At 52.7% G+C, this 12,283-nt stretch overlaps 1 protein-coding gene across 1 annotated transcript; it reads right to left on the bottom strand.

Moving 5' to 3' along the window:
- Window positions 1-2,722: 2,722 nt before the first annotated feature.
- CXCL14 (C-X-C motif chemokine ligand 14) lies at window positions 2,723-9,948 on the bottom strand. Its single transcript, XM_057734371.1, has 4 exons — window positions 9,640-9,948; window positions 9,360-9,465; window positions 5,498-5,611; window positions 2,723-3,008 (listed from the first exon to the last, which is right to left on the bottom strand). The coding sequence occupies exons 1-4, from the start codon at window positions 9,701-9,703 to the stop codon at window positions 2,993-2,995; spliced, it is 300 nt and encodes a 99-aa protein (XP_057590354.1). The 5' UTR covers window positions 9,704-9,948; the 3' UTR covers window positions 2,723-2,992.
- Between the last annotated feature and the right edge of the window lie 2,335 nt (window positions 9,949-12,283).

Genomic DNA, 12,283 nt, shown 5'->3' with positions numbered 1-12,283 from the left:
CAGGGTGCAGGTCATCCAGGAAGCATAGCCAGGGGCACATAGCCTCTGTACGGGACATGATGTTTATACACAAGACCTGCACTCCTCTGCTCTCTGCCACATCGGGGCTCGAAGTCCAGCTCTCCTTCTACTTACTGTCTGTGTCTCTCATGCAGATTGTATCCTTTGTCTGGGCATCTACAGCACAGCACCGCTGGGAGGGTGGAGAATGAGCAGCATGGCCAGTGCCCGGTCAGTGCCTAGCACCCTGTAGGGGGACATTGTTACTGTTACTGAGAATCCAATCTGTGACTTGGGAGGTCAGAGAAGGGAGGGGACTCACGGGCCAGCAGGACTGGAGGAGGAGGTGCTGGTGCTGGGATAGAGGAGAGCCCTGAGTGAGGGCAGGGAGGTGTGTGTATCGTGTCTAGAGTGAGTGGAGGGTGGAGCCTGCAACGCAGGGAGCAGCAAAGAGAATCCTGCGCCCCCTGCCATGGTGCCAGCAGATGGGGAGGCCTTTGTATTTGCAAGGCCAGGGTGGGGGGCTGGGGGGAGAGGGTGGGGAGGATCCTTCAGCCGAGTTCCTTACAGTGGCCCTGTCCTGGTGAGGCCCCAGCATGGTGTGCTGAACTGGGTCCAAGCAGGGGTCAGGGTTCCCGGGCGAGAGGAGTCTGGCCTCTGCTCTCCCCTTCCATGGAATGTGCCCTCACACAGGGGCTCTCCTGTTCAGTCTGCTGGTGTCTGGGCTTCCCTGTTCAGTCTCCCTTCTTTTTCCATAATGAAGGGAAAGTGGGACCACACTGGGCATTCACAGTTGCCCCGGCTCAGCGCGGCCTTAGCCACCCTGTCTTGCTTCTCTCAGCAAAGAGGCTGCCAGGCTCAGCCATTGGAGTGGTGTAAGGAGAGACCCTGGGCAGCTTGCCTAAGTTCTCTGGTCCTCAGTTTCCTTAGGCACACACTTGGTGGGACTTGGCAGTGCTAGGAAATGGTGGAAAGGATGTAGTAGCACCCCACTGAGGAGGTGCTAGGGCAGGGTACTTGCTGTGTGTCCCTTAAAGTGCTGGCAGAGCCAGGAAACCATCCTCGGAGGTGAAGGGACATGGGTGCCTGGCTCCTGGTTCTTGGTGAAGCGGACAAGAAGTGCAGATAGGGTGGAGGCATGTCCCCTTGAGCAGTCCTGTGGAGTGTGCAGGGTCCAGGCGGGCACAGAGGGGCCTGTTTCAGGGCCTGGCTGATGGGGATAGTTTGTGCAGAGGTGTGGGGCTGTGGGCAGTTTGTGCAGAGTACAAAGCGGCCTGGTCTTGCGGTATTAAAGGAGCTCACATTTACCAAGTGCTCACCGTGCCCTGGTATCCTGAGCGCTTTCCGTGGATTGCCTCCGTCAGTCCCCAGAACTCACTCTCCATCTTGCAGGAGCAGAAATGGACCCTCCACATCACCCTGCTGTGGCTCCCACACAGCCTGGCTCTGGAGCCCTGTAGGTGGACACTTCCTGCCCTTGCCCTTGCCCCACTAGGATCCTGGGGCTCTGCACCACAGGGATCTTGACAGGTCTCCCATCTACTCCCTTCCCTAAATGGGGATGGTGATGTGACCCTGTAGTCCTAGACACACCAACCTGGCTGTTCTGATGAACTGCCCCAGGTGGGAGTCAGGCAGGGAAGACGCATTAGCCTTGAGGCCTGGCTTTCTGTCTTCAGGACATTCCATAGAGGTGTCGGTGTTGACAGCTATCTGGGAAACACCCGTTTTCCTTCCCAGCACATTTGTCCCTGTTTTTTCAGGATGTGGTAAACGTTTGATTGTCATCCTGACTTAATTAAATAGAAAAAAGAAAGTCAGTACTCTAGAATTTTGGTATATTCAAATATATTTTATTACTTTTCTTTTTGTCTTAGAAAGAATATCAAACCTGCATGCAATGCTAATGGTTTCTGACATTTGCACAGCACGTGACACAGTAGTGCAACACAGCATATACTGAAGGGGCATGTGTAGAGGGGGCCTTCCTAAGAGTATATTTACAAAGGGAAGGGTGTGTGGTCATCTTAAAGAGCACTGCACCAAAAGAGGACTGCACTGTTTAACACTGAAGCATTACGTGGGGAATCATAGATAGATTGCTTTAGTACTGCATGTTCTGTTGTCATGAGGAAAAGAAACATGCTTTGAAGGTTTTCCCTTGTCAACAGCATGTGTGTCTGTAGCTGTATACTATGTGCGTATTTGTATGTTTTTAAGTTTTCTCCTAAGATTTTTGCTAACAGCATCAGTAACCTCACGTGCTTTCAAAGCATTAAATATTGAAGCAGTGAACCTTTCAAAATGCTCAGGTTGGAGAGAAGACCCAACCCCTTCCTTAACGACCATTTATTTGCTTCGCCATCCCAGGATCTTGGAAATGTTTCCTAGATAATGTGTAAAACGTAACCGGGGAGATGAAGCACATTTCTCCGGCAGCCAAACTTGAGTTCCTCAAAGAACAGATGCAGAGAGATCTGCTCCTGCTTGCCCAACAGTTGGGGCCGCTGCTGAGTCCCCCTGAGGCTGCGACCGACCATGAGCCCAGGAGAGCTCGTGGCAGCTGTGGAGGCGCCAGGACCCCTGGGCGGAAGCTTCCCGCACTAGGAAGGGAGCAACACTGCTATGAAATGTCTCAACCAAGTTCCCTGTTCCTCCCAGGCGCTTATAAAGCTCAGATGTATAGTGATGTCTGGACAAATACAAAAAAGCATTTTTTTTCAAACAAAGGAAAGGCATAAGTTTCCCCCCTTTTCGGTAAAAAGCAGCTTGTGATGAAATCTGGAGCACAAGAGAGAAGGGTCTCACATCTGGAAGCCTTTTACACACAGCTATAAAATGTAAAAACTGACCCTTGGTAAAAAGTGCTTTGTAACAATATTTAATTGTGTCTTATCCCTGTGAGAAAGAAAGGCGTTTGTTTGTTTAATCTGCAAAGTCCTTTGCTTGTCTCTCAACCTGTATGAAGTTTTCCCATCAGGGATTTTTCACCCTATTCTTCGTAGACCCTGGAAAGAGAAAACACCCATGTCAGTGGCTCAGGACATGAGGCAGGCAACGCACAGGCCAGTGTCTGAGCTGCTCTGCACCTGGCCTGGGGAGTGCCTCTCCCAGGACCGCGGGAGCCCAGGAGAAGCAGGGGACATCTCAGAGGAGGCCCTCACACGGGCATAAAAGCTCACCCGAGCCTGGCTTTGTCCTTTCTAAGCAGCCTCCACCTCTGCAGTTGCATTTTATCCTCAGAAGACTTAAAGTCAGCCCAATGAACACTGAATGTCAGTGGTGGGAAGTACATGGGTCTCCAGTGTGGATGGGGAGGGGAGGGCAGAGGCATCCCCTCCCTCCGTCTAGGCTTGTATTTTTCTTTGTATTTCACCCAAGAATACATGTCCCCTGGAAAAAATGCCAGTTCCAGAAGCCACTGCCTAAAGGCTGAAGGGTAGTTACTGGGTCTGGGGCTGTCACAGAGGCTCAAGGTCACTTCCTCTGATAGGCGCATGAGCATTCACAAGCTGACTTTCCCCTTCACCTGCCCAAACATCTCTGTTTAGGTACTTAAATCCCTTTCCTTCTGCCACATGGCTGCCGTGGGGCCACACTTCACATTCAGACAGTCCATCGCTCCCTCTGCCTCGTTCCTGATTTCTGAGTAATTATGCGCTGAAATCAAATGCCTGCTGCTGCTCCTTCTGGTGGCAGCTGGAAGCTCTGGACTCTGAGTTCCTGGAAGCTCTTTAGTCTCGCCCCACAGCCTGGGCCGGCCACTGCCTTCTCCTGCTTCTACTCTAGGTTCAGCATTCTCTCTCTCTTTCTGCAAAGAGGACTTCAGGATGTTTCCTTTATCTCCACGGAGACATTTTCTATCTATGCAGAGGGAGGGGAGGGGAGGAAGACAAGAGAATGCCCACATCCTCTCCCAGGTCACCTCAGCATTCCAAAAAGGAGGGATGAACTCATTTTGTAAGGAAGTGATGGGAGGTCTGGTAGCAGAGGTGCCCTTATTGTTCTCATCCATGGAATTAGCAGGAACAAAAACAGCAGGGCTGCGTGGGCCCAGGCCTGCCTCCTTTTCATTAAAGCTGTGGCCCCAGGTGGAGGGGTCAGGGCCAAAGCCTGAATCTCCCAGCAGCCTGATAAAAACTTGCCAGCGCCTCCTTGAACAGCCCTGCAGTTAGCCTCATTCCACTTTTGATGACTCGGGGCCCAGAGGGTGACTGGACAGGACATGTCCTGTGTTTATCATGTGAGCTGCCTGCCCTGACCAGAAAGAGGGCTTCATTCTCATCCGATTTATAGAAAATAATCTCTTGCTCTCATCACTTTCTATTTCACGCAATTGCGGATGAGGCAGTTTTGGAGACAGCACAAAAGGCTCAGGTACTGGGGTTGGGCCCAAGTGTCAGCTGTGGGAGAGCCGGTCGTGGGCTGAGCTTAGGCTGGAAGGGCCTGCTGGGGATGACGGAGTGGAGGGGCGATGGGAGGGGTGGCGTGGGCACCTGCTGGAGGGAGGGGAAAGTGACACAAGGAGACCTAGCTTCCTGACTTGTGCCCCCAGACAAGTTACTCCCCCCTACTTGGTTCCCCCACTGTGGGATGAGGTACAGGTACCAGCTTCTGAGGAACTCACCTATGCGTGTGTGTGTGTATGTGTATGTGCACGCTTCCCTGGTCGTGCTTTGCAGATTCATGTGTAAACAGGCTCTGAGTGTGTGAGGAGTGGGTCTGTTCCAGGACAGGCTCACCTTTAGGTAGTGTAGGGGAGCCAGGAACTTGCCTCCCCCTCTGAGGCCAGACATGGGACCCCTGGAGATCAGAGCTGGGAAGCCATTTTCTGATAATGGGGAAACAGCCCAGACAGTGTTAGGGTTAGGGGTCTGGTTCAGGACTCTGGTCATCTGGCCGCTGCTGCCCCCTGAGGGTAAGAGTGGCTCTGATTTTAAAGGGTCAAACCCAAGGTCCCTCCCTGCACCTGTACAGGAAGGAGTTTATCAGATTTCTGGGCAGCAGGGGGGATGGGGCACCTTGAGGGGAGACTATGTTGTTGGCAAGGAATTGTCCTCATCATCCTGTGGTTGTACAGTTTTATAGTTAATAAACCCAGTCACTGAAGCAGTTGTGTTTCACCAAACCACACAAATCAATAAGAGAGCCATGCTAGGTGTTTGCCCAGCCATTTGACAGAGGGAAATTGGGGGTCAGAAAACTTGTTACTTAAATGAGGAATTAAGACTATCACATAAAAGTTAGAATGAGACAAACTTTAGTTCACAAAAGGATCAATTTTCAATGCTTACAATAGTCCAAGAGAGCAATAAGTATAGCAATAAGTTAAGTGGTGAGTTGCTCGTCCCTGGGAGTATGTAAGCCATGTTTGGGTATCTGCTTGCTGTGGCAACTGGGTGTTCATGCCTTAGAGGGGGCTAGATGACCTCGAAGGGGCCTAGGATCTAAATCTGGTAGGATGGTGGGAAGGAAGGTGAGGGGCAGTGGGGCATACCTGCGCTTCTCATTCCAGGCGTTGTACCACTTGATGAACCTCTTGGTGCTCTGCAGCTTGGGGTGCAGGCAGTGCTCCTGACCCCGGTACCTGGACATGCTCTTGGTGGTGATACTGAAATGGAGCAGGATGGGGTGGAGGATTGAGCAGCCTGAACGACAGCCCCTCAGTGTGGCCTGTGGGTAGCCCTGGTATGTCCCAATCAGGGCCCTGAGAGACTGTGGCCTCCTCCCTCCTTTCAAGGGAGCCTGCCCATATTCTTGCTCCCTGGCTCTTTGGGAGGTTCTGGCTGTGCCCGTACGCTCTGACTCCACGCTTGGGTCTAACCCTGTACAGAGTGATGGGCTCTCACTTTTTCCCCTGGAGCCCCCAGAGTCTGGGTAGTCCCCCACCCCCCAGCCCACCCCAGTGCAGGGTGTTGCCCACAGCACTGATGCCTCCCTTGGCAAACAAAGATCAGGGGATTCTTCCAGCTCCTCTGAACCTGGGAGCGAGAGGCGGAGAGAGTTAATGCCAGCAAGGTATGCATTCCAGGACTTCATTGCTTGGATTTGAGGAGCTCCATGGCAGGGCTCGGAGGTGCTGTGGTCTCTGTCTGACCTTTCAAACCCTAGTTCCCCTGATCTCTGTAGATTATTCTGGGGCTGGGCATTTGTTGACCCTGAAGCTAAGTATTATTGGCCTGGAAGCCCATTTTGATTCCTGAGTCCCAGTTATCTCACCCTTGAGCAGGAAAATAAGACTGCCCTTCAGGCCTGTATCAGCCAGTGTTCCAACAGCAGTGGAGGCCTAGCCATGTGGTGAAGAAGGAGGTGGCTTTGTGCAGAGCATAGGGCCTGGGTTTGAATCCCAGGTCTGTCTGCGGGACCTTGGGAGGCCTCTCTGAACCCAGTTTGCTCACCCATAAAATGGGTGTAGTAATAGGATCTACCTCTTAGGGTTATTGAGATAATTAAAGATGTAACCTGTGCAAAGTGCCTAGCACAATGAATAGTTACTGTTATTAGCAATTATCATGGAAGATGGGATGGCCAAGGAGAAGTCTTAGTGTGTGAGGTCCAGCCTGGGAGGGAGGAGGAGGAAGGAGGGGAGAGGTTGCTGCCCAGAACCGCTATGCCCCTCTCAGCCAGGGCTGGGCCAGGGTAGGAGGAGTTCAGAGGAAGCTTCTGGGTGGGGGAGGAAGGACGGTGTTCAGGAATGAGGGCCCACCTAGCGAACATGGAAAAGTGGAAAGTGAGACGTGAGGATGTCATTCCTTGGGAGGTCACACGCAGGAGCGAGGTATGGTGGTGGGCTGGCTGCTGGGGCATGAGCTGTGGGGCAAATGGGCAGTTGGAGGTTGGGGTGGGAGGAGTGGGAAGGGAGGGAGAGAGGTCAGCGAGCACCCGCAGGTTCCTAACAGTGAAATGTCAGGGTGCCTGGGCCAAGTTCTGGAAAGGAGCAGGATCGCTGTGAACTCTGAGTCTGCCAGTTGATGGGGACAGGAAATCAAATCTTGCTACCCGAATGGGGGCAGAATATTTCTGGGCAACCTGTTCTCTTTCCTCCCCTGTGCTCTGTTTCCAGGGCCCTCACCATGGCCTGAGCCTCACAGAGCAGGGACAGGTCTGCTAATGCCAGGTGACCAGGCTCTGCCTTTGCTGGCCGTCTCTATGAGACCTGTGCCTCCCTGGGGCCCTCCTGCTAGGTCGCAAGCATGGGGCCAAGCTTCAGAGTGGAGTCCAGGTCCCCTCCCCAAAGTACCTAGTTGCTCTGCCGGAATTTAGCCCATGTGTTTCTCTCTGCCTATAGTGCTGCTTTTGCACCTGGAATAAAAGGCTGTGACCAAGCCAGATAAAAATCCCCTCCTCAGTTAGGTCAGCATGCAGGCTGAGGACCCCAAATCCTGAAGGTCGCGGCAGCAGGGGAGGATGCTCAGCCCTCCCCCCACAGTGCTCAAATGCTCAGTCATAATACAGGCATTTAGAAACTTGGTTGTGGGGTGAAGACATGAAGATTTCTGCGCATAGCAATTACCCAGGAATTCTGAGTCCTGTGTCCCTGTCCTTGGCGGTTCTGGGGTACCGAGGGTTTCAGAAAGAGCTCAAGGGATATATGAAACAAACTGCACTTTCTAGAATCTTGGCTCTCCTGGATCCTTCTGAGTGCAAGAACCCCCACTTGCAAAGCAAGCTGCACCCTGAGCCTCATCAGAGATTTCTAGGTGACTTTGGGTGAGCTGGAAAACTTCCTTTAGTTCAGCTTTGGGCTGAAAACCTGCTTTGGCAAAAAGTGCTGGTCCCTTGTGTGATCAGGAGAATCTTTGGAGCTCGAGAGGAGAGACCTCCAGCCCTTCAGGGATGGGGGTAGGGTCCTGGGTGTGGGGTGGAGGTTTAGGGGAGGGTGACTGTGCGGATCTCCTGAGACCACTGTAAATTTTCACAAGGCTACATAAAGCCTTCTCATGCACTTGCCTGGCTGTCAGTTTCCTCTCTATTCTGAAATGTGTAGCCACGAAAAAGAGCAAGCCTATTTACTGAGGGTTCTGTCCTTTTGAAATGTCACTGCACCTCATACCCTCCTTCTCCTCTCCTGCAAGGACTCAGTAGCTCAGCTTCGTGTGAGGAGCATTTTTCAGCACTGAGAGCAATGCAAAGTTCACTGGCAATGTCTCTGTCATTTTCAGCCTGAGAGAGCTAAGAACCCTGAGGGGCTTGTAATTTCTCTCTCAGCTGTGTGACCTCTGGCCCCCACCCAAAAAGATCGTCTGGCAGTTTCTTCTGGACTTCTGTCTACAAGGCAAGGGGCAGGGCAAAGGAGCAGGGCCAGGAGATTAGTTTAGGTGCCCAGGAAGAAAGGCAGAGGGATTCAGCTCAGGCCCAGGGATTTTCTGAATTCCCTTAACTTCAGCCTGACTGTGCCGCCCCCAGGTGGCAGTGGGGGGGTGGGAGCTGCCTTTGCAGACACAGTGTGGAGGCCTTTGGGCCAGCGGGGCCAGTGAATGGAAGGCACTTGCCCAAACTGAGAATAAAGTGTGTCCTGTTTCTGGGGGAGGGGAAGAGGGGCCAACGGTCCGTGGCAGATATTTGGTAGCTGCTTTGCCAAGGGCTCCCTTCCTGGCCAAGAGTGTATTGATGGGGAAACAGTAGTGCTGGCCTCAAGTGGTTAATTGGGAAGGCAGAGGAGCAAGGAAACTCAGTGTTCTCTTGCTCTGCCCCACTTTTTAAAATATTCCCTGCAACCCCACCAAGCAGGGCTCCAGCCTCATGGTACGTTAACCCCAGCAGAGCCCTTTCCACAGGACTGCTCAGGAACCCACAGGAGTCCAGCTGGTGTTGGAAGAGTGGGGATTGTTCTCAAAATGCCATCACTAGAAGCCAAAATCCAGATGGCCATGGTCCCCTGATCAGAAAATGGCCCCGAAAGGAGGCTCTGAGGACTTCAGACAATGTTTGCTTTAATCCTCTCTCCAGTAACGTGAAAGCAGCACGCCTCACAGTTTGGGTTCAAGTTTAATAGTTTTTGGTGTATTTTGAGTGATTTCAATCTGGGTGTTCTGCGTTCACACACGGAGTCATTTAATCCTTGATCACCCTAGAAAGGTGGGCAGTGCAACGCCTAGGCTACCCATTTGAATCCTAGCAAGGGTGAACTCCTCGGGAGAGGCTGTTTCCGGAGCACAGTACCGTGACCCTTTTTTTCAAACTCTCTTCCAGACTGCCATGCCAGTGTCCTAAGGACTCGCTGGGCAATTACAAAGGCTCCGCCAAGGCCTTGACAAGGCTGAGAGAAAGGTTTGTTAGCCCTACCCAGCCCCAAGCTGTGCCCCAGCACCGGGTTAAGAGCAGCGCGCACATGCTCACTGCGAAGAGCGAGAACTCACATAACCATCTTCTCCTCGCAGTGCGGGTACTTTGGCTTCATTTCCAGCTTCTTCACGTCGCTGTAGCGGATCTTGGGTCCCTTCCGGGAGCACTTGCACTTGGACCCTACGAGAGAGCGCGTGGGGGGCTGCTCAGTTGCGCGTGAGGTCTCCTTCACAGCTCATTGACCACCCTCGGTGCCCACCCAGAACCCCTGGGATCCCGGGAAGCTTAGCCGTGGGCGCTGGGGGTTCCCCTGGACGGGCCGGGCCGGCGCCAAGGGACTTCCCAGGCACTCACCGTCCACGCGCGCGGCGCACAGCGCCAGGAGCAGCAGGAGCAGCGCGGCCGTCAGGAGCCTCATGCTGGCCGAGGGGCACGGCGAGGGCGCCCGCGTGTCCGTGCGCCGGGCTCGGCTTTTTCTGCCCGGAGCGCGCCTCCCGGCTCCACTCGCTCCCGCTGCGCCCGTCGGTGGGAGCCTCGGGGCTGTGGATGTGGCGGCGCGCTGCGCTCTGCGCTCTGCGCTCGGCTCCGGGCTCTCTCCACCGCCTCCCTCCTCCCGCCCAGGCCTCTTTTAAATCCGCTCCTGCCCTCGCTGCGAGCGAGCTCATTAATATGCAGAACCACTCGGTGACTCACTGAGATTTCTCAACGCGGTGGGGGGAGGAGACCTTCCCCGCCCGCCGCTCGCCGCCCGCCGCCCGCCCCGACCGCGATCGCAGCAGCGCACACTTGGAGACACGCGCGCACTTGCACATTCAGACTCACATCCGCTACCCTCTCGCTCTCACACAGGCTTTCCTTCACACACTTGCACACCCAGGCTCCAGCACGCACACAGAGCCAGTGCCAGGGCGCCGCTTGACGGGTGGAGAGGCCGCTTAAGGGCACTGCTTCTCTGATTCTCGTGGTTCCCTCTGGCCTGCTGTTGTGAGCCCCTGGGAGAACCAGGTCCGAGGCCCAGATTCTCTTAGGAGACCTGAAAGGGTTTTGGGGCAGGTGCCGGGTGTGAGTGCCAGCAGGCCTGACTCGTAGGGCGTGAGCTGTCCCTGTTGGGCCAGAAGCCCTGGTGGCCAGAGCACAAGGCCAGGTTTGGAGGATGGTTGCTGCAAGATGTACAGCAGCAAAGCTAGTGTCACTGGAGCTGACTCAAAGAGTGGGGTGGGGGGCGGGGGTGGAGGTTTGGTTACTCTGAAAGCAAGGCTTTCAAAAGTATGTGGCCCTGTGAGGGTGGGGAGAACCAGGCGGGTGCTTCTCTTCACTGTCACATCATTCTTCAGAGTTAGTCAGTGGCTGGGCAGGGAGACATGACAGTGATAACCAGCTGGATGAAGTCCATGTTCTAGACACTGTGCCAGGATGTGTGGTGTGGTGGTGTGGGCCCAGGCACAGTGACAGAAATTCCCACTCCACTACTTACCAGTGCAAGTGACTTCACCACTCTAGGTCTCGTCATCTGTAAAGTGCGAGTAGTCACAGTGCAGCTGTGAGAATTCCCTAAGATCATACCTAGACAGTGTTTGAGTGCCTGACCAGCAGTTGGTGTCCAGGAAGTGTTACTTATTGGCATCATTATTGTATATATGTCTATTATATAATGTATATACTTATATATAGTATATAAGTATATATATATATATAATTTTGTTTTTTACAAGTCCCTTTCCAAGTTGGTATTTTAATTTCTTTACTTGATGGGCATTGAAACAGGCTCAGAGAGAAGAAATAACTTGCCCAAGATCACATAGCCAGGAAGCAGGTGACTAGGCCAGGAGGGGCCCTGGTAGTGTGGCTGCAGAACTGGGGCTGCTGTCCCTGGGCCACTTGGCTTCCTTCAGGCCTGTGTGCCCTTCACTTCTCGGCAAAGCACTTCCTTCAAAGACCCAGCAACAGGAGATGGAGTGTCCCAGACTTCCAGGGTCCCTGGGCTTGGCTTCCAGGGCAGAGCTGGAGCCAAGGCAGAAGCTGCGAGGTTCTGCCAGCTCACACAGCTCTGTGCTGTCAGCCCAGCAGCTCCCTGGGGGCTCAAGTGCCAGAGAGGATCCTGGGAGGATGATGGGCAGGCTGCTGAGGGGTAGAATGGGAAGGATCTCTGCTGTCTCTTCCTACTTGGAGAGCCTTCGCTGCCTTGAGGGGAAGCTGAGCCATGAAGAGCCAGCAGAGCCTGTGAATTGGCTTCAGGTCATGTCCTGAGTCCTATGCGAGCAGTTGTATCTATACTTAAAGCAAGGCCAACAGATGGACACTTGGGTTTATGCAGATGATAAGTGCAAGGGAATGATTTGGGCATTTATGTTAATTTTTAAGTTTAAAATTATCTTTTCTTAATACAAAACTAGCACATTTGTTACAGAAAAATCAGAAAACACAAGCAGAAGAAAGCATACACAATTCCACCCACTCAGCAATCTACACCGAGATGCTAGTGTTATCTTTGCAAACGCTTTGGTCTTTGCTTACATGAGTGTGCACAAAAGGGACTAGCATGCCTGTTCTGTTTAATACTGGCTTGTTTTACCTATCGCTATATCAACAGCATTGTTCTATGTGACTGGTCATGCCTCTACAATATCTCTTTTAATGGTATTGTTTGAGGCCATATAGTATAATGGCTAAGAGCATGGTGTCTGGAGTCAGACTGCCTGAGTATGAATCCTAGCTGTGTGACCTTGGCTTGGAATCTAACCTTTTTAGGTGTTGATTTTCTCAACTGTGAGATGGGAATGGTAATGGTACCTACAGCATAGTGAGAGTTAAATAAGATGGTGCATATAAAGCTTTTAAGGTGGTCTGCTGCACAGAGTAAGTGCTCAATAAGTGCTGTTACTAGTAGTATTTTGGATGCAGTGTGTTCCATTGTACAGATGCACCATAATTACTTTAAGTAATTACTCCATTCTCTACTTCTCTATTTCTGCTCTTGCCCTGTCACTGGGTTCATCAG

Source organism: Hippopotamus amphibius, chromosome 1, assembly GCF_030028045.1.
Source record: "Hippopotamus amphibius kiboko isolate mHipAmp2 chromosome 1, mHipAmp2.hap2, whole genome shotgun sequence".
Lineage (NCBI taxonomy): Eukaryota > Metazoa > Chordata > Mammalia > Artiodactyla > Hippopotamidae > Hippopotamus > Hippopotamus amphibius.
The sequence above is the reverse complement of the archived record's forward strand: the minus strand, read 5'-3'. Positions and strand labels throughout refer to the sequence as shown.

Bases quoted from the DNA above. Each gene is read 5' to 3' on its own strand.
- CXCL14 (XM_057734371.1), bottom strand. From the start codon at position 9,703: ATGAGGCTCCTGACGGCCGCGCTGCTCCTGCTGCTCCTGGCGCTGTGC. The intron at 9,466-9,639 runs GTGAGTGCCTGG...GCTCTCTCGTAG, and splicing joins GTGCGCCGCGCGCGTGGACG to GGTCCAAGTGCAAGTGCTCC. The intron at 5,612-9,359 runs GTGAGTTCTCGC...GCTCCATTTCAG, and splicing joins TGCGAGGAGAAGATGGTTAT to TATCACCACCAAGAGCATGT.